The sequence below is a fragment of the Lepidochelys kempii genome, chromosome 7 (assembly GCF_965140285.1).
Source record: "Lepidochelys kempii isolate rLepKem1 chromosome 7, rLepKem1.hap1, whole genome shotgun sequence".
NCBI classification, from domain to species: domain Eukaryota; kingdom Metazoa; phylum Chordata; order Testudines; family Cheloniidae; genus Lepidochelys; species Lepidochelys kempii.
Genome location: NC_136386.1, coordinates 30613686 through 30634219, shown reverse-complemented (window position 1 = coordinate 30634219; position 20534 = coordinate 30613686). Strand labels below are relative to the sequence as shown.

The following is a 20534-nucleotide window of genomic DNA, read 5'->3' as shown; positions in this document are numbered from 1 at the left end:
TTTCTGTCTGGGGCCGCAGGACTCCCTCCCCCCCAAAACAGTAAAGTTGCAAAGCAGCACCCCTAAGTGGACTTACCATGGGCAAGGTGGAAGTGAAGTGAAATTGAGGGCACCTCCCTCCCTTAGACCACTATGATCACCCAGTCTGACCCTAGGCCTGCCCTGAAGTGATTCCTGGTTGAACTATAGCACGTACTTCAGACAAAAATCCAAGCTTGATTTAAAAATGGCCAGAGAATCTACCCCACACCCTGGGAGGTTGTTCCAATGGTTAATTCCCCCCACTACTAACAATTATTTCCAGTCTGTTTTGTGTCTAGGTTCAGCTTCTAGCCCTTGGAGCTTTTAAAGGTACAGCAGTTTTCACTCCCGCTCCCACCAGTGCAGAGGGATTTGAACCCATCCGTGGTAGTACTGGAAGCCACTAAACTATCCTTAATCTACGGGGCCAGGAGAAATACTTTTCCCACATGCCATTATCCTTGGGAACTCATGGCTACAAGATACCAAGGCCAAGTAATGGGATTCAGAAAGGGAGTGGACGGTTCTGTGGGTAACAAGAACATGCGAGTTCCAGTAGATTTAACACATTTTGAAGTGGGTTGGATCTCAAGCTGACGGCTTTGGGCCATGAACCACCAGCCTCTAAATTATCCCATCACTGCTGCAGCTCAACTATTGGTGACAGGCTACTGGGTACAAACCTCAACGTAAATGCCTTGCCCTAGAGTGACTGACTCCAGGGAGTTACTGGGGATGTTCACACCAGCGCGTGCCCGTTGGCGCTGCTGCAGCAGGCCTGGACCAAGGGCTCACATCAGTTGAGCCCCATCAGTGGAGTAACAGCAGGGCAAATTGACATGAGTGGGCGCACGGCCTGGGTATGTGATGCTTGCAAATGCCAGATCCCAGGGTGGTTTGGGGGGAAATGTTCGGTGACTGGTTTCTAGCCTTGCCCCCTCCCCCCCGTACTGTGAGTGTGTGAAGTGCCCAGAGTCTCACAGGAGACACTGAAGGACAAGTGTGTGTCCTGAGTGTGTGTGTGGGGAGGGGAGGGGAGGGGTTTTTTGGAGCCATGCAAATAGTGCTGGGAATTTGGACACAAGTGCGTGGGGGGAGGGTAAGAGGCAGATGGAGCAATAAAAAATAACCAGCCACTGAGCCGACCATGGTGAGATGCTGCAGTAAAGTGGTTTATTGCTGCTAGTGAAGCAGGTCCAAGACCCAGCAGTAACGGAAAGAGCCCAGAGGCTTCAGTTATGTCATTAAATGGATTAGAAGTCAGTGGGGAAGCAGAGGAATTGGTTGAATTCTTCTGATCCCAGTTTGGATTCAAGACACTGATCTCCGCCACGTGCTGGGAATAAGGCTGGGGGAATAAAGAAAAGAAGTGCGAAAGGGAGCTGGTCTGTGTCCTGCGAAGTTTTGATGGTGGAGCAGATGTTTTGGCTCGTGGTCATCTTGGCGTGAGCTAGAGCAGGGCTCAGTGACTGACCGACTTGCATTGCTGACCTATCTGTGTCCTCTTGAGCCAGGGCTGAGACCAGATCTGGAACTCACAGCGCACTTTCTAGGGGTGGAATGAAGCACATTAGAATGGGCGTGACTCTCAGAGGGGTGTCCAGTAAAACCCAGCTGTCCTCTTCCCCCCAGCCTTACACCATAACTGTGGGCAAGTCATGTAGCTCCGATCCTCAGTTTCCTCACTCGTAAAAAGGAAGGGGTGTGAAGCTAAAGTCATTGCTGTGTGTGCAGTGGGGAGATGCTATGGATGTGTGGGGCATCAAAATACAGAGCTAACAGAGCTCAGTGTCCAGTACATCTACACCCCTGTATTTCATGTGTTTATCCTCACACCCACCCCGGGCGGCAGGGCAGTGCTACTAGTCCCAGTCTACAGATGGGGAATCCAAGGCACAGAGAGAGGAAACGACTGGCTCGGGCTCACACGGGGAGTCTGGCAGAGCAGGGAATAAAACCCAGCTTCCCTGGGCTTCAGATAAGTGACCTCCCCATCCTTGTGACTCTGCCATGCCCAGCAGTTCCTGGCCCCTACCCAGGATCAGCTCCCAGCTCAGGCAATGCCAGGTTTTTAACCTCCCTCCCATTCTGTGCCCAGCAACTCCTGCTATTTCCCCTCCAGTTTGATACACAAAGAGCCGGCTACTATTGGAGGTGGATTGGGCTGGGAAAGCAGCAAGGGCAAGAACAGCAAAGGGCTCCAGGCTACCTCCTCTGCACCACATCAAGCAAATCCCCCACCCCCTTCTGCGCCTTCTCCAAGGCCAGCAGAGGTTGGTTGGTTGCAATCCAGGCTCGCAATAGATTCTGGCTGAGCTGCCTCCTGTCCCCACCGCAGTGTGGAATTGGGGCAGGACTGGGCCCTGCTATTTAGGAGTGGATGATGATAACTTTATGGTTTTACATGGTTTAGCCCCAATGGAAAGATTTCCCTTTGCTCTGTTGTTCTCAAAAGCAGCACCCTGCAGAGAGCGGAGCCCGCAGCCAGAGCAACAGTGAGTGTGAGCCCCACCCTGGTCTGGGCCCCTCTTCCCCCTCCCACCGCTTGTCCAGTTAGATGGGAAGGGCTTTGTCATAGGGAGTGTCCGTCAGCTGGGCTCTACCCAGTGCCTGGCATGAGGGGACTCCCCGTCCCGATCTCACTGGTGGGGATGTGGCTTTAAATAATTGTCTCAGAAAATCAATTCTTGGCAAACCAAACTGGTGCCTCAAACCCAGGAGCCGAACCCCAAATAGGTCCAGTCCCGTCCTCTCACCTTCTGTTTGGGCGGGGGCGGCAGGGGGCACTTGCTGAGATCCACGGGTCCACCCTGGCTTTTCCTGCACAGTGTCCCCACCAGCTCCATGGTCAGATGTAGCATGAGCCCAGACACGACCTGCAGGGAGATTGAGGAGCCCGGCCTGGCGATGAGTCCCTGCATGACCCCCAAGTCTGCCTCCCACCCCTGAATACCAGGAAACACGTGGGGCTGAGCTCTGAACCTCCCCATTGCCACACGCTGCCCCTTAGGCTGTGTCCAAGCTAGGGCAGTTGTGGGGGGGGAGGCGGAGTCAGTCTGTCCCACCCAGGCTATGATCTGGGTTCAAAGCCCTTTGCAGGCATCAGGGGATTTGCTCCCAGTGCCCCAGGGGGCATTAATGCCCATCCTCGTGTCACAGAGCAAGAAGCAGGGAGTGAGGGGAGAGAGCAAAGTTAGCCAAAGGGCCTCCTGTTGGGCGGCTCAGCTGGGGAATCCTTGGGCTGGGTTTTCAGTGGTGTTGGGGCAGCAGGACACCTAGGTGCCAGCCTCATTGCCCATCCTCACTGCGGGTCCAAACTATACATCTCCTTCCCCTTGCCCTTCCCCCCCCGGTCCACGCCTCACCAGATCCCTTCCACCCACACTCTGCAGCCTTACCCACCCCAGCTCTGAGCCCTGGATCCCAGCTCCACCAGACCCCTCATCTGGGGTTGCACCCACAGCACCTACACCTTTACCCCCCCTCACTTGCTCCCTTTAACACCTGCATCCACTCACCTGTCTCTGGGCGCTCAGCACCTGCAGCACCTGGCTGTAGTAGGGGCTCTTACTGCGCTGGTTGTAGGTCTGTTCAGCTGCATGAGCCGCCTGCTGGACTTCTGGGTCTGACACTGGCACATTCTGCAGCCCCCCAGCAATAGGGGTCCCCAGAGTGAGGGGAACCCCCAGGAGGAGCAGGAAGCACAACCAGGGACCTGCCACTGCTGCAGGGACTGCCATGGCTGAGAATGGCCAGAGCTGGGGATGGGATGCTAAGATATAGGCATGGAGCCCCACCCCCCTGGGATGGCCCCACCCACATGGGATAGAAAAATTCCACCCTACATTACATAAGACCCAAGTATAGATGGGAAATAAACCCCCAGGGCTTGATTCAGCCACTAAGGGCCAGGGGAAAGGGACCTTTATGGGGCAGGTCATCCCAGAATTCCCCCTTACGTGGGGCATTTCTGGCACCTTCCTCTGAAGCAACTGGCAATGGCCACTGTCATAGACGCAATGCCAGGTTACATGGGCCCATTGGTCTAAATGAATGTGGCCAGTCTTAGTAGAGCGCTGCCTGCCGTAGAGAGCCCCACCCACGGCACATGGAGAAACATCCCCTCACAGGGAGCCCCGCTAGCTGACAGATGGAGCCCTTCCCCTTGGAGGGGGCCCTGCCTCAGAGAAAAAGGCCAGGCCTCAGCTCCATTCCCCTGTTGGTCCGCTAGTAGTTGGGCAATGGGCACCAACTGATCTTTTTGCTTGTCCCAAATCCATAGTATTTATGGACAAGGGAGGGACGGGCGCAAAGAGACTGGTCGCCAGTGACTCTCATTCAGTGTTGTCTGCCGTGGCCTCTGTTACGTTCTCCTCGATCTGCAGGCTTGGCCATAGGGCCTGTGTCCCGGTTGGAGTCAGAGAGGTGAGGGTCAGACAGAATCCACCTGGGCTCCCCTGGCATGGTGCTGTCCCCACTGAAAGGTGGTGGTGTCCCAGAGCACATGCTATGTCCCTAAGCTGTACCCCCTCCTTCACTTTCTTTTTAATGACTGGTCAGGCCTAACCTCCCTCACTTGTGGTCAGGTTTATTCATGCCCAGTTTTGCCCCGTTCCCCGTGAGGATTTGGGGGATCTGTCTGTACAGCTTATGAATTCTGGTTCATATTATGGAATGGCTCTTATGAAAACTGCTGTACCATGAACGCCGGTCCCGATGCGTAACCCTTTGCCCTCCCAGCTGGAGAGAGAGCAGGTCTTGCCCACGCTGCGGACAATGGAGAGTTCTTAGCTTTGATCACAGAATAGTTATGCTAATGAGTGGGCACCCGAGGGGAAACTGCTTGTACCCATCGTCTCTGAGGGGAGGGGGTTTAGGGGCCGTGAGTTGTTACCAAACCAGAGAGCAAAGGAAGCCAGGTGTTGGGAGGGGGTATGTAGAGAGAGTCACATGGGGAAGTTGAGGTGTGACCCACAGGATGCCTGTCAGGGGGAAGGAATGGGAGGGTCAGACTGGCCAAGGGAGGCATGCTGGGGAAGATGCCTCCATGAGGAGAAGCAGCCCTGAATGTAGGGCTGCATGAGGCGGGGGACTCCACCTGCCTGCCTGGACACAGATGATCTCCCAAGGCCCCCAGTGGGGGGCTTGCACAGGGCTTTGGGGCTAGGAGGTTTGTTGTGTCCTGTTGGGTCTGGGCTCTTTGTGCTCTGTCTGTTAAGCAGACAAGAGCCACGGGGTGAGAGACTGGGCAAAGCGTGTGCGTGTTAAACAGCTGCCACGGGCCTCCTGAGAGAGCTAAACGGTACCCAGGAGGCTCCCACCTCAGGTTGGGTCCTGGGACAGAGCAGACTGAAGGGTCCGTGCTGTACAGGCCATAGTTGAATTGCGGCCTGAGTAACTGTGGTTGGCCAAATGTCCATGTTGGCGTTACTGAGAAATGCTTGAAGCAGCTTTTTGGGCTGCAGGACAAAAGGTTATTAGGCTGAGGTCACTGTCCCCACCTTTTCACGTACACAGTGTCAGTAACTCAGTGTCATGAGGATGTGCCGAAATGACCCATCGTGTAATACTGATGGGCATTCAGTACATGCAGAGCATTAAGACACTTATGTCTGGCTTAAGCAGAAGTGTGTTACCAACTCCTCCTCATGTGGGCTGCTCACATGTCCTGCTTACAAAGACAATATCTCTGTATGATCACCAAAGGGTTTTGCACAAAATGACCCCTTCAGGCTGGAATCTTCTACTATGACCTCCGATGGAAATACCAACTTGTTGGTGCAGATGAGCTCAAGTCAACATGCTAGAATCTCCAGCATTGCCGCCCCAAATGTTCAAAACTCATGAGCCAGGCTCACCAAAAATCACGAAATTGTTTTTATATAATCTCATGATTTTAAAGCCAATCTATGTGGGGTTCTTTTTATTTGCCTTCTGTTTTCAGGTGCACGGGGGGGCACATTTTGAAGCTTTTGATACAGCCACGAGGGCTAGAAACTTATTTTTCTTTAAGAATGAAGGTGAAGTCATCACATCGCCACTTGACTCCAGGAGCTGGGGCTTTAAGGAAAACAATAATTATCATGAGACTCATGGCAAAATCATGAATTGGCAACATTGAATCTCTAACTAGACCAGGGTGGTCCCAAAGGTGGAGCAAGGGGACAGAGACACCCACAGAAGATGTCAACCTTGTGGAAGGAAAGGGGGGATTCTCTCACACCCGTTGCACCTGAAGTCCTTCCCTGGACCAGCCATTCAGAGAAGACGTGAAGAAATCTGACCCTCAGCTAACCGCAGCCTGAAGCTACAACTTAGGGCCGGTCTGCACTTAAAATGCTGATCGGTGCAGTTGCACCGATGCAGCCGTTCCACTGTAGCATTATAATGAAGACGCTCCTATGCTGACTGGAGAGAGCTTTCCCATTGGCGTCGTTAATCACCTCCCCGAGAGGCAGTGCCTGTGTTGATGGGAGAAACTCTCTTGCAGACATAATGCTGTCTACACGGGGGTTAGGTTGGTGTAACTACGTCACTCGGGAGTGTGGATTTTTCAGTAGTTAGGTCTGCAGGGTAGACCAGAACTAAGGCTATGTCTACACTTAAAACACAATAGCAGCATAGCTATGCCACTGCGGTGCTTCAGTGTAGACGCTTCCTCTGCCGATGGGAAGGGTTCTCCCATTGGCATAGGTAATCCAGCTCCCTGAGAGGCAGTAGCTAGGTGGATGGAAGAATTCTCCTGTTGAGCTAGGGCGGTCTAAACTGGGGGTTAGGTTGGCTTCACTATGCTGCTCAGGGGTGTGGATTTCTCACACCCCTCAGCGATATAGCTGGGTTGACCTACCTTTTTAGAGTGGACCAGGCCTTAGGCATACAGCGACTTCACTAATGTGCTACAACTTCATCTGTGCAGGTGCGCCCATGCAGGGCTTTCAGTGTAGCCCTGCCCTTGGAGTTACACTTTCTTAAAACAAAGGCAAGAGTTGGCTTTAGTGTTTAGCAGCCTCTTAGCCCAGTTGAGTAGGTTCACAGAAAGGCGTTCCTGTTCTCCCTTAGGTTTCCTGGGAAGTGCTGAAGTAATTCTTGTGGTTACGTTCTACATGGACATAATGACTCATTGTAGTGATTGATGAGCTAGAGAAATTGAATAATTGATTTACTAACTGAATTTCAATTGTAACCTTGCATTGCCTTGAGTTCTATTTGGATCAGTTTAGGGAAATTAGATGTAAGCAGGTTCTAAATGAATTCTTCCCTGACAGCTAGCTGGGAGAGGGAGAGACTTCCAGAGCAAACTGTATTTACATGAACACACCTACTCTGCTTAGATATCCAGCAGATAGAGTGGCGTTGCTCAAAATAATCAACTTTGGCTGGTGTTGGCTTACAAATCACTTTAGTGCTGAATGCAGGGGTAGTGAAATGTTGTTACCAAAGTTGTTGGCATTATTGTATGAATACAGGAAAGCAGGACTGCTTAACCTGTCCCAAATGAGGGGGTCACCCTCAGCTGAAAGAACCTCATTAAGCCAGGGGCTTGTATACCAGGGCCCTGTGAACATAAGGGGCGGGGGGTGAGGAGAGATATCTTAGCAGGTAGTGTAGATGGTCCCCAAGGGTCCTTCCCCCTACTGTTCAAAGAAAGAACTAAATAGGCTTCATTAGGAGCCTCTTTGTTATTTTAAATGCTCTATCAGGGCTGAAATCAGTTGTGGTTGGACTGTATTTCTGCCTACCCTGTAAAGAGCTGAAAATTACAAAGAGACTGATGTGAAAAGGTTATAGCAAAGAGGCATGTGGCAGCAGAAGGTGACTGACAGCTGGTGAACGAGCAGCTGATGAGGTACTGAGGAACTATGGCTGGTGGGATGGACAGCGGGGAGGAACCACGGCTGGCGGGGCAACCCGGCGGTGAGGAGCAGTGGCTGGCGGGGTGGCCAGAGGACGCAGTGAGCGGCCAGTGGGAGAGCTGGCAGAGAGCTGCAGTGAGCAAGTGCCCAAGCAGTGGAGCAAGTAAGGTGCCTCCTTGCCCCCTTCCACCTAGGGTGGAAGGTGAACTCTGCAGATGCACCTCTGAACTCTGGGTCTGCACTGACTAAGGACAGCAAATGTGAGGGGGTGCAGAGAAGGGTCAGGTAGGTTAAAGGGATGTTTGGGTTGCTTTACTTAAGACCCTGAGGGGGAAAGGATGCTGCCCACCCTACTTGGGGGTGGGTCTTTTACTCATGGTTTATGTTTATGAACACTGTTTGTGGTGTTTTCCCAAATTAACACCGAATTACTTCCCTCCTTTTATTAAAAGTTTCTTTTCTATGCTCAGACTCTGTGCTTGCGAGAGGGGAAGTTTTGCCTCTCCGAGGTGCCCGCGGTGGTGTGTCATTATCCCAGGTTACTGGGTAGGGGCTCGATCTGGTTCTGTGTTGTATTGATGGAAAGGAACCCCTAGATATTGAACCCAGCCCTGGTTGCTGCTGGCTCCACCTGGCAGAAGGGTTACACAGAAGTGAATTAGGCTTTTGTCAACATTGGCACTTGTTAAAAGTTTTGTAATTCACGGGTGTGAAAAACACACACCCCTGAACGACAAAAGTTGTAATGACGAAAAGCGCCAGTTTCGACAGTGCTTCGTCCACGGGAGATGCTCTCCCGGCCATGAAGCTACCGCCCCTCGTTGGGGGTGGTTTCATTTTGTCATCAGGAGAGGGAGGGCAGGCTGGGCTTGCCACAGAGCAGTCGTAGCAGGAGCTCAGAGCAATGCTGTAGGGTTTGATGTGCCTTGATCTGGGTTCTACACTAATAATAAATGACGAACCCAGTGCCTGAGCTGCATTTTCTGTCTGGGGCCGCAGACCCGCCCCCAAACAAGGGGGTGCTGCTTTGCAGCTTTAAAGTGGACTTTCCATGGGTAAGGAGGAAGTGAAGTGAAATTGAGGGCACCTCCCTCCCTTAGACTCCTCAGCTATGCTCACCCCATCAGTTCCAAGACCTATTTCTCTGCCTGCTTTTATAGAGTCACAGACTGTGAGGCCAGCAGGGCCCACTGTGATCACCCAGTCTGACCTCCTGTGTCACAGGCCCTAGGCCTGCCCTGAAGTGATTCCTGGTTGAACTACAGCACGTACTTCAGACAAAAATCCAAGCCTGATTTAACAATGGCCAGAGAATCTACCCCACGCCCTGGGAGGTTGTTCCAATGGTTAATTCCCCCCACTACTAACAATTATTTCCAGTCTGTTTTGTGTCTAGGTTCAACTTCCAGCCCTTGGAGCTTTTAAAGGTACAGCAGCTCCCACCAGTGCAGAGGGATTTGAACCCATCTGTGGTAGTACTGGAAGCCACTAAACTATCCTTAATCTACGGGGCCAGGAGAAATACTTTTCCCACATGCCATTATCCTTGGGAACTCATGGCTACAAGATCCTAAGGCCAAGTAATTGGATTCAGAAAGGGAGTGGACGGTTCAGTGGTTAACTCGAACATGCGAGTTCCAGTAGATTTAACACATTTCAAAGTGGGTTGGATCTCAAGCTGACGGCTTTGGGCCATGAACCCCCAGCCTCTAAATCAGTGGTTCCCAATCTTGGGATGCTGCTTGTGCAGGGAAAGCCCCTGGGAGGCTGGGCCAGTTTGTTTACACGCTGCGTCGGCGAGTTCGGCCAATCACGGCTCCCACTGGCTGCGGTTCATCGCTGCAGGCCAATGGGGGCTGCGGGAAGGGCGGCCGGCACGTTCCTAGGCCCGTGCCACGTCTCACAGCCCCCACTGGCCAAGAACAGCGAACTGCGGCCAGTGGGAGCCACGATCGGCTGAACCTGCCAACACAGCAGGTAAACAAACCGGCCCAGCCGCCAGGGGCTTTCCCTGCACAAGCGAGGTCCCAAGTTGGGAAACACTGCTCTAAATTATCCCATCACTGCTGCAGCTCAACTATTGGTGACAGGCTACTAGGCACAAACCTCAACGTAAATGCCTTGCCCTAGAGTGACTGACTCCAGGAAGTTACTGGGGACGTTCACACCAGCGCGTGCCCATTGGTGCGGCTGCACTAGGGGCTCACACCAGTCGAGCCCCATCAGTTGGGTAACAGCAGGGCAAAATGACACGAGTGGGCGCATGGACTGGGCATGTTGTGCTTGCAAATGCCAGATCCCAGGGGGGTTAAGGGGAAATGTTCGGTGACTGGCTTCTAGCCTTGGCCCCTGTGTGAGTGTGTGAAGTGCCCAGAACCTTACAGGAGACATTGAAGGACAAGGCCTGTGGGGGAGGGGAAGGAGGGAGGGAGGGTTTTTTGGAGCCATGCAAATCGTGCTGGGAATTTGGACATAAGTGTGTGGGGGGAGGGTAGGAGGTGGATGGAGCAATGAAAAATAACCAGCCATTGAGCCAACCATGGTGAGATGCTGCAGTAAAATGGTTTATTGCTGCTAGTGAAGCAGGTCCAAGACCCAGCAGTAACGGAAAGAGCCCAGAGGCTTCAGTTATGTCATTAAACAGGGATTAGAAATCGGTGGGGAAGCAGAGGAATTGGTTGATTTCTAGCCCCAGTTTGGATTCAAGACACTGAGCTCCTGCCATGTGCTGGGAATAAGGTGGAGCTGAGAGTAGAGAAAAGAAGTGCAAGAGGGAGCCGGTCTGTCTCCTGTGAAGCTTTGTTGGTGGAGCCGATGTTGTGTTCACAGACATCTTGGCATTAGCAAGGACAGGGCTCAGTGACTGCCCGAATTGCAGCGAAAGTCTGTCTGTGTCCTATTGAGCCAGGGCTGAGACCAGATCTGGAACTCACAGCGCACTTTCTGGGGGTGGAATGAAGCACATTAGAATGGGCGTGACTCTCAGAGGGGTGTCCAGTAAAACCCAGCTGTCCTCTTCCCCCCAGCCTTACACCATAACTGTGGGCAAGTCATGTAGCTCCGATCCTCAGTTTCCCCACTCGTAAAAAGGAAGGGGGTGTGAAGCTAAAGTCATCACTGTGTGTGCAGTGGGGAGATTCTATGGATGTGTGGGGCATCAAAATACAGAGCTAACAGAGCTCAGTGTCCGGTACATCTACACCCCTGTATTTCATGTGTTTATCCTCACACCCACCCCGGGCGGCAGGGCAGTGCTACTAGTCCCAGTCTACAGATGGGGAACCCAAGGCACAGAGAGAGGAAGCGACTGGCTCAGGCTCACACGGGGAGTCTGGCAGATCAGGGAATAAAACCCAGCTTCCCTGGGCCTCAGATAAGTGACCTCCCCACTCCCCATCCTTGTGACTCTGCCATGCCCAGCAGTTCCTGGCCCCTACCCCAGGATCATCTCCCAGCTCAGGCAATGCCAGGTTTTAACCTCCCTCCCATTCTGTGCCCAGCAACTCCTGCTATTTCCCCTCCAGTTTGATACACAAAGAGCCGGCTACTACTGGAGGTGGATTGGGCTGGGAAAGCAGCAAGGGCAAGAACAGCAAAGGGCTCCAGGCTACCTCCTCTGCACCACATCAAGCAAATCCTCCACCCCCTTCTGCGCCTTCTCCAAGGCCAGCAGAGGTTGGTTGGTTGCAATCCAGGCTCGCAATAGATTCTGGCTGAGTTGCCTCCTGCCCCCACCGCAGTGTGGAATTGGGGCAGGACTGGGCCCTGCTATTTAGGAGTGGATGATGATAACTTTATGGTTTTACAGGGTTTAGCCCCAATGGAGACGTTTCCCTTTGCTCTGTTGTTCTCGAAAGCAGCACCCTGCAGAGAGCGGACCCCGGAGCCCGCAGCCAGAGCAACAGTGAGTGTGAGCCCCACCCTAGTCTGGGCCCCTCTTCCCCCTCCACCGCTTGACCAGTTAGATGGGAAGGGCTTTGTCATAGGGAGTGTCCGTCAGCTGGTATCCACCCAGTGCCTGGCATGAGGGGACTCCCCGTCCCGATCTCACTGGTGGGGATGTGGCTTTAAATAATTGTCTCAGAAAATCAATTCTTGGCAAACCAAACTGGTGCCTCAAACCCAGGAGCCAAACTCCTAATAGGTCCAGTCCCGTCCTCTCACCTTCTGTTGGGGCGGGGGCGGCAGGGGGCACTTGCTGAGATCCACGGGTTCACCCTGGTTTTTCCTGCACAGTGTCCCCACCAGCTCCATGGTCAGATGTAGCATGAACCCAGACACGACCTGCAGGGAGATTGAGGAGCCCGGCCTGGCAATGAGTCCCTGCATGACCCCCAAGTCCTGCCTCCCACCCCTGAATACCAGGAAACACGTGGGGCTGAGCTCTGAACCTCCCCATTGCCACACGCTGCCCCTTAGGCCGTGTCCAAACTAGGGCAGTTGCGGCGGGGAAGAGGGGGTCAGTCTGTCCCACCCGGGCTATGATCTGGGTTCAAAGCCCTTTGCAGGCATCAGGGGATTTGCTCCCAGTGCCCCAGGGGGCATTAACGCCCATCCTCATGTCACAGAGCAAGGAGCAGGGAGTGAGAGGAAAGGGCAATGTTAGCCAAAGGGCCTCCTGTTGGGGGGCTCAGCTGGGGAAGCGTTGGGCTGGGTTTTCGGTGGTGCTGGGGCAGCGGGACACCTAGGTGTCAGCCTCATTGCCCATCCTCACTGCAGGTCCAAACTATACATCCTCTTCCCCCAGATCCAAGCCCTACCAGATCCCTTCCACCTGCACTCTGCAGCCTTACTGCAACTCTGCCCCCCTGGATCCCAGCTCCACCAGACCCCTCATTTGGGGCTGCACCCACACCCTTAACCCCGTCACCTGCCCCCTGTAACACCTGCATCCACTCACCTGTCTCTGGGCGCTCAGCACCTGCAGCACCTGGCTGTAGTACATGCAATTATTGCGGTCGTTGAAGGTCTTTACGGCTACTTGTGCAGCCTTCTGGACTTCTGGGTCTGACACCGGCACATTCTGCTTCCCCCCCAAAAGAGTGGCCCCCAGAGTGAGGGGAACCCCCAGGAGGAGCAGGAAGCACAGCCAGGGACCTGCCACTGCTGCAGGGAATGCCATGGCTGAGAATGGCCAGAGCTGGGGAAGGAGTGCTAAGATATAGGCACGGGGCCCCATACCCTGGGATGGCCCCACCCATATGGGGAGGAGCCGTGCTCCTGATGGCTGCACCCCCATGGGGTAGAAAAATTCCATCCTACATTAGATAAGACTCAAGTATAGATGGAAAATAAACCCTCAGGGTTCGATCCAGCCACTAATGGCCAGGGGAAAAGGGCCTTTAGGGGGCAGGTCATCCTAGCATTCTGCATTAGATGGGGCATTTCTTGCACCTTCCTCTGAAGCAAATGGCAATGGTCACTGTCATTGATAGTATGCCAGGCTAGATGGGCCCATTGGTCTAAATGCATGTGGCCAGTTCTAGGAGAGCCCTGCCCGCAGTAGAGAGCCCCACCCACAGCAGATGGAGAAACATCCCCTAACAGGGAGCCCTGTTGCGGACGGATGGAGCCCTGCCCATTGTGGAGTACCCTGCCCCAAAGAAAAGGCCTTCTTGATGACTGGGAAACCCATCTGTGACAGTCTACACTATTGTGGTTGCCACTTCTACAAACTTATGACAAATCTTAATGAGATTATCTGATACAAAGTATGGTTTGTGAGGTATCATTTGAAAAGCGCTGGTCTGCTAAATCTTGTCCTGTTAATATGTGTGTGTCACCATTGTATGTGGCGTTATGAATTTGGCTCTATGTTTGTTACTGAAACACCTAAGTCTGGGGAATACCCACAGTGGCTACAAAGGGGAGACCAACACCCAGCCAGGTGTGAAGCGACTATCCCCAGCCATTCACCAGCTGGGGAGCTGTAAACAAGAGATTTACGATTCACCTGAAAGACACTTGCTCCAGCACATACATCCCTGGGGCTGCCTGGCTCCGGGACTCAGCAAGGACTTTTCTGGTAAAAATGGTCAGGATATAAATCGTGGGTGGAATGGACCCCTAAGCACCTGTCTTCCCCCATCTTGACCGATGGCAACGAGACACTTGAAAGACTTAGCACACAGGCTGGATTCTTCCCAACCTGGGCCTAATATCCCCAGTTCAAAGAACTATAAAACTGCCTTCAACATGCGGGAGAGTGAGAAAAGCTGTTTGTTGCAAATCGTACTTGATAAAGTTTAGGATTTCGAATGCACATTTACTTTTATTTCTTATACAACCAATTCTGATCTTTATGCCTACCACTTAAAATCTATCTTTCTCTAAGATAGATTCTCAGCTGAGAGAGCATTCATTCAACTCAGTTGGGTATGTCTTTGCATGCTGATGGCTGTGTGTGGCTTGCACCTGGAGTGGCGTGCTGTTTGCATAGCACAGCAGTGTAAAAGACACTCTGAGCTGGAGAATTCAGGGGCACAGCAATTCAACAGTCCAGATTGTACCCAGGAGTATGCCAAACCCTCCCCCCCAAGTTGTACACCTGGAGTTGTCCCCGCCCCTGACGGGAAGCGCCCCCAGGTATTGGGATTCCTTTCAAAACCTTTTTTCCACTTGGCCCTTTCTCAAGAACTCAGTTCAGCGTCAGTCTTTGTCACTCAGGTATCTTTATTTGGCACTGGGCAATACTACGGTGAGTTGATCAGCCTGAAACACAGGGAATGGCTGCAGGGTACATCACAGCTCCAAAGGTACATAGAAGCCATCTCCCTTCATCTACATAATACATTTCATTGCATTTACTATACATTGCATCACCCATTTTGGGATTGCCTTGGTTACTTTGTAGGAACCAATCCCTGTGCAGCATGTGCTGTCCACAGTTTGGCTTGTGGCTGTGCTAAACAGAGGGCAGGGGCTGGGTGTGTCTCCCCCTTCCAGTTGCCCCCCAAATCCTTAGGACTCTGGCTAATGATGCTATCACAGATCCTAGCCAGTTCCTCTTCCTGGCCACCCTCTAGGATGGCTGTGAGGGGAACCTGAGCTTCTGTGCTCTGGATCCCCTGGTGGGGTGTTAAACTTCTGAAGCCTGAATGGAGTCCTGCCACTGCCCAGATCCTGGGGTCCCTGGGCCATTTGCAGGGCGCAGACCTTCTGACTGGCACCCCCTCCAAGTGCTGGAACCCGCTGTCCAGCGTCCCGGGCCTTGTGGGCGCAGCACTGACCCTTCAGACTCCCCAGGATTGAAATACGCCTGCCAGAGGGGAGCTGGCCCTCTCCAGGGTTCAGTGGCTCACACAAGGGGGAATGAGGCAACTCAGGCTCACCTCGTCCTAATGAACTCACTGAGGAACAGGGAGGCCATTAATTGTACAGTCGAACACCTCTCTGCTCTTTTATATTTAATCATGTAAAGCAATAAACACAAGAGGCATGTCCCTGCCTCAGTGTCCGCCTCATTCCAGGTTGTGCCCTGGACTGGGGTCTGCATCCCTTGGGCTGTCCAGGGTCCTGGGGGGGCCAGCTGGGCTCAGGAAAGCAGACATGGCCCCTCCCTGCCTCATGAGGCTGCTGCATGCTGAGTGATCGCTCCCTGCTGGATCCAAGAGCAGAGCCGACTAGCTTCTGCCCTTCTAAGACCTTCAGCCCCTTGAGTCAGGTGTCCCCTTGGCCAGCTTCCCCGCATGAGCACAAACTTCTGCCAGGTGACTTTTGTCGCCAAGGTGACCTCCCCCTGCTAAACCAGTTCTCCTGGGAGGGACCAGTCTTTTGCCTGGAGTGACTGGATTTCCAGGCTGGAACTTAGTCACCTGCCCTCTATTGTTGTTCGTTTGCCACCAGCTGTTGGAATCGCCACCTGTCCTGGCGGCAAACAGACCAGAGAGAGGGCAAAACGCTGCCCCTTTGAAGTGGTTTGCAGCCTGGCACAGGGGGGTCATAATCTCACACTGAAAGGTGACATTGTACCAATGTGTTCCCGCTGCATCACAGGTGCCTGGAACGTTCCCTGAAATTTGGGAATTGAGTGGATGTGGCACCCCAAAGTTACTGTGGCACAGGCCAACAGTGAAATGCCATCAACTCTCTCATGACTGGCTATTTTCCACACCCTCTCCCCAATCAGCTCCTGACTCAGTCTCCCAGCTCCAGGCATGAAACTCCCTCCTCTACCCCTCCGAGCCTCTTAGTTATCCTCTGATTCGCTACACGAAGAGCTGGGCTAGGCTGGGAGAGCTGCTTGGGAAAGTGCTGCTGGAGGAGAAAGGAAAACGTTTCTATTAGATTTAAATCCTGTCCCAGTGCTGCCCTCCGGCGTGAGGGGCTCAGTCTGACACACAGGACCCAGTGCCATGTAATAAAGCCACCTCTGCTTGTGTACACGGGGGGCAAAGGGAAGGAGGATTTGCTTGGGGTGGCTCAGGGTGACACCAACTGATCCCTTTGCCATTGTTGCCCTTGAGGCTCTGCCCAGCCTCATCTAATTAGGCCACATGAAAGAATTTTGGGGACCGTTGAGCTATGAAAAATGGACCCCCAGCCCTTCCTCAAAGCATCCCTGCCCCACACTGACCCCCCAAGTGCCCCTCTTGCCCCACCCCACACAGACCCACAATTGCCCCTCTCCCCACCCCACACAGATCCCCAAATGCCCCTCTCTCCCCACCCCACACAGATTCCTCAATTGCCCCCCATCCCCATATAAGGAGTGTGCTTGCACCTGGAAAAGAACGTGAACCAGTCACTCCTTGATCTGCACAAGCTGGCAACTGACAAGAATGACCCTCATTTGTGTGGCTTCATTGAAACCTCATATCTCAACAGTCCTTCACCAGCCCCCACTTATCCTGACAGTCCACACACACACCCCAGCAGCCCTGACACACATCCCCTTTGCCATTGTTGCCCTTGAGACTCTGCCCAGCCTCATCTAACTAGGCCACATGAAAGAATTTTGGGGACCGGCGAGCTATGAAAAATGGACCCCCAGCCCTGAGCTAGATGGACCTTTGGTCTGACCCAGTATGGCCACTCTTATGTTCTTATGTTCATAGACCAGAGTGCTATGCCCACCCACCCTTGAATTACATATAGGGCGACACTGATATATCCCAACCTTGCACCCCAGAAATGTACTGGCTTGTGCTGTTCGTAAATTAGTTCACCATTCCATCAAAGGGAAATGGATATGCACCAGCCTTTCTAAACTGAGTAGATTCCCCAAACACGCCAGCCAAAACCACATTGGTTTGGATTAAATGGAAAACAGATTTATTAACTACAGAAAGCTAGATTTTAAGAGCTTAAGTGGTATTGGCATAGATTATCAGAATTGGTTACAAAAGGAAATAAAATGGCAAAACCGCAAGCTAAATCCTAAACTTTACCAAGTTTATAATTCTAAAAGTAAAAGGATTTCTCTCACCCAAAAAGAAAAGGAGTACTTGTGGCACCTTACAGACTTACCAATTTATTTGAGCATGAGCTTTCGTGAGCTACAGCTCACTTCATCAGATGTATGCCGTGGAAACTGCAGCAGACTTTATATATACACAGAGAATATGAAAAAATACCTCCTCCCACCCCACTGTCCTGCTGGTAATAGCTTATCTAAAGTGATCATCAGGTGGGCCATTTCCAGCACAAATCCAGGTTTTCTCACCCTCCACCCTCCCACACAAATTCACTCTCCTGCTGGTGATAGCCCATCCAAAGTGACAACTCTTTACACAATGTACATACACATTGTGTAAAGAGTTGTCACTTTCGATGGGCTATCACCAGCAGGAGAGTGAATTTGTGTGGGAGGGTGGAGGGTGAGAAAACCTGGATTTGTGCTGGAAATGGCCCACCTGATGATCACTTTAGATAAGCTATTACCAGCTGGACAATGGGGTAGGAGGAGGTATTTTTTCATATTCTCTGTGTATATATAAAGTCTGCTGCAGTTTCCACGGCATACATCTGATGAAGTGAGCTGTAGCTCACGAAAGCTCATGCTCAAATAAATTGGTTAGTCTCTAAGGTGCCACAAGTACTCCTTTTCTTTTTGCGAATACAGACTAACACGGCTGTTACTCTGAAATCTCTCACCCAAAACTTCCTAGCCATTCATGCTAAATAGGATGCCTTCTAGTTAGGACCAGCCACTCCTAAAGTCCCCCCAATGAAGTTTGTCTTATTTCCTTGAGTAGAGAGGAGAGGGGAGAGGCAGGCGAGGGGATGATGGCATTGTTCCTCATTTATACCCTTCTCCAGGCGCTGAAATAATCCTATCTGTGTCATGGGGTCAGCCAGCCCCATGGTGTATGTGCTGAAGGGACTGTCTTTCTTGTGAATTGTAAATCTCTTGTTTACATCTTCCCTGCTGCTGATAGTCGCTTAACACCTGGCTGGGTGTTGGTCACCCCTTTGTTGCCACTAGTCTGTGGGCGTTTCCCAGATGCACATGTGTCAGTAACAAACATAGCAAAATCACATAATTCTGTATACAAAGATGAGAGACACATTTCAACAGGACAGTAATGGTCAACACATTACAGCTTTTCAAATGGTACCTCACAAGGCATACTTTGTACAGAATAGATCATAACTATATACAAGTGGTGAATATGGGGTCCAGGGTGTTGTTCTGAGGTACAGTATATCACCAGGGGTTAATTCCTCTCCTGGATCAGGGCACTGGGAAGGAGTCACGTAGGCAGCTGGTGTATTGTCTGGTATGAATGGACTATTGAGGACTGTCAACTTATGATTCATAGATTTCAAGGCCAGAAAGCACCATTGTGATCATCCAGTGACTCTAGCCTGACCTCCTGTATACCGCAGGCCACAAAATTTCCCTGAATTAATTCCTGTCAGAACTAGTGGATCTTTCAGTAAAACTTCCAGTCTTGATTTAACCATTGCCAGCAATGGAGACTCCTCCACAGGCCTTGGTCAGTTGTTCTCATTGGTTAATTGTTCTCATTGGTTCAAATGTGCACCTGATTCACAGTCTGAATTTGTCTCGCTTCAGCTTCCAGCCATTGGATCTTGTTAGATCTTTGTCCGCTAGATTGAGGAGACCTTTATTATCAAATTTCTCTAGGTCCTTCTAGTCTGGGATCAAGTCCCTCTTCACCTTCTCTTGGCTAAGCTAAACAGATTGCGATCCTGGAGTCTCTCTCGGAAAAAATCTGCCTCATAATCCTTCTCATGGCCCTTCTCTGAGCCCTCTCCAATTAACCCTTGATGTGAAGGAAGTTACCAGACAGATCCAACAGAGGATCCAGGCCGGGCATGAACTGTTAAAGGCTGCTGACCAAGGGAGGCAGAACATGGGAAAATAGCCTGACGGGACCTTGAAACAGGCTGGTGGTGTGAGTAGATTGGGGTACATTTGCCACGGCCCAGTGCGGAGGGAGATTTCAAACCCGTCTTGAGTGAGAGAGGCAGGTGAGGCTGCTGGCAAGGACAGGTAGGCAAGCTGAGGATACTGAATTCCAGGGCCCAGATCCCCAAAGGGGTTTAGGTACCTAACTCCTACTGGGACTGAGGATCTGAGCTCAGGTGACTAATCAGTGGTGGCTTGTTTGGAAAAGGCTGTCCTGTGTCATTGCAAAGGTCTGCCGGCTGCCTAGCTCCCAAAGAGGCACGTCTCAGACGGCGGGAAACTGACTTGGCCCCACGGGCAGAACTATGGTGAGAAACAGAGCTGTGCCCCTTCCCCCGGCCTCACTGCTCTGCCTGGTCGTGCCCCAACAGCTGCGAGCCCTCTGCACGGTCCACGTCAACATCTCTGTGCTGTTATTCTGCAGCTGGGCCTGCAGGGCCCCTTCTTCCCACAGGCGAAGGAGATCCAGATCCTCTTTCCTGGGCCGGACAGCAGCACGAGGCTTAGCTGGCGTTTAGCGAAGAGCCAGGCCTGAGGGCTGGGCTGTTATACCAATAAAATAAAAACCAGCAGGATCTTATTAAAGGGGAAAAGGCAAAATACCACATTTCTTGTGAATACAGAAAGAATCATAGTAAGCAGTTAGTTATAGCTATAACATTCCATTCAATTTCATATTTATTCACACATTCAGTCACACACACACACACACAGGTTCTGCCAGGTGAGCTTGCAGGAAGAGCAGCGTTTCATGAACACACGGGGGACATTAGAATGGGAGGGGGCTTCCAGTCACTGGGACTCCTGGGCAGGGATGCAAGTAACTTAAGGGACTTACCAGTACGCAGGGTGGCTGGGGTCCTGAGCAAGGTGGGAGGGCGGCTCAACTGGTGATTTAAAGGGCCAGGGGCTTCTGCTGTTGCCAGGAGGACCGGCTCTCACCGGAACGCTGGACCGGACCGGCTTACTTTCACCTCTGCTCCTGGGCAGCAGAGTTCAACCTGGGACCAGAGCGGTCACTGTCACGGGGAGAGAGGCACTGGCACAAGAGGATTATTTTTACTGGTACCGATAAGGCAGCGTCCACACCAGACCAGATCTCTCCTAAGCAATAAAGAAAAGCTGCAGTTTGTTTTTTCCGCTGTGGATGCTCGGGGGTTAATTATTAACAGATCGGGGCTCAAGGGCTGAAATGGCACAGAAAGGAGTCTGGGGCTCTGATCCTTCATGGGACTGAGCCCCCACTTACAAGATCAGTTAATTATCTCCAGTAGACCACAGCA

At 52.1% G+C, this 20534-nt stretch overlaps 2 protein-coding genes across 2 annotated transcripts; both read right to left on the bottom strand.

Moving 5' to 3' along the window:
* Positions 1 to 1222: 1222 nt before the first annotated feature.
* Positions 1223 to 3761, bottom strand: LOC140915166 (cystatin). The gene is made up of 3 exons (XM_073354744.2): positions 3540 to 3761; positions 2778 to 2897; positions 1223 to 1570 (listed from the first exon to the last, which is right to left on the bottom strand). The coding sequence occupies exons 1-3, from the start codon at positions 3759 to 3761 to the stop codon at positions 1484 to 1486; spliced, it is 429 nt and encodes a 142-aa protein (XP_073210845.2). The 3' UTR covers positions 1223 to 1483.
* A 7881-nt stretch (positions 3762 to 11642) lies between these two features.
* LOC140915165 (cystatin) lies at positions 11643 to 12996 on the bottom strand. Its single transcript, XM_078853920.1, has 3 exons — positions 12775 to 12996; positions 12039 to 12158; positions 11643 to 11738 (listed from the first exon to the last, which is right to left on the bottom strand). Exons 1-3 carry the CDS (start codon positions 12994 to 12996, stop codon positions 11643 to 11645), a joined length of 438 nt encoding a protein of 145 aa, XP_078710046.1.
* Positions 12997 to 20534: the final 7538 nt, after the last annotated feature.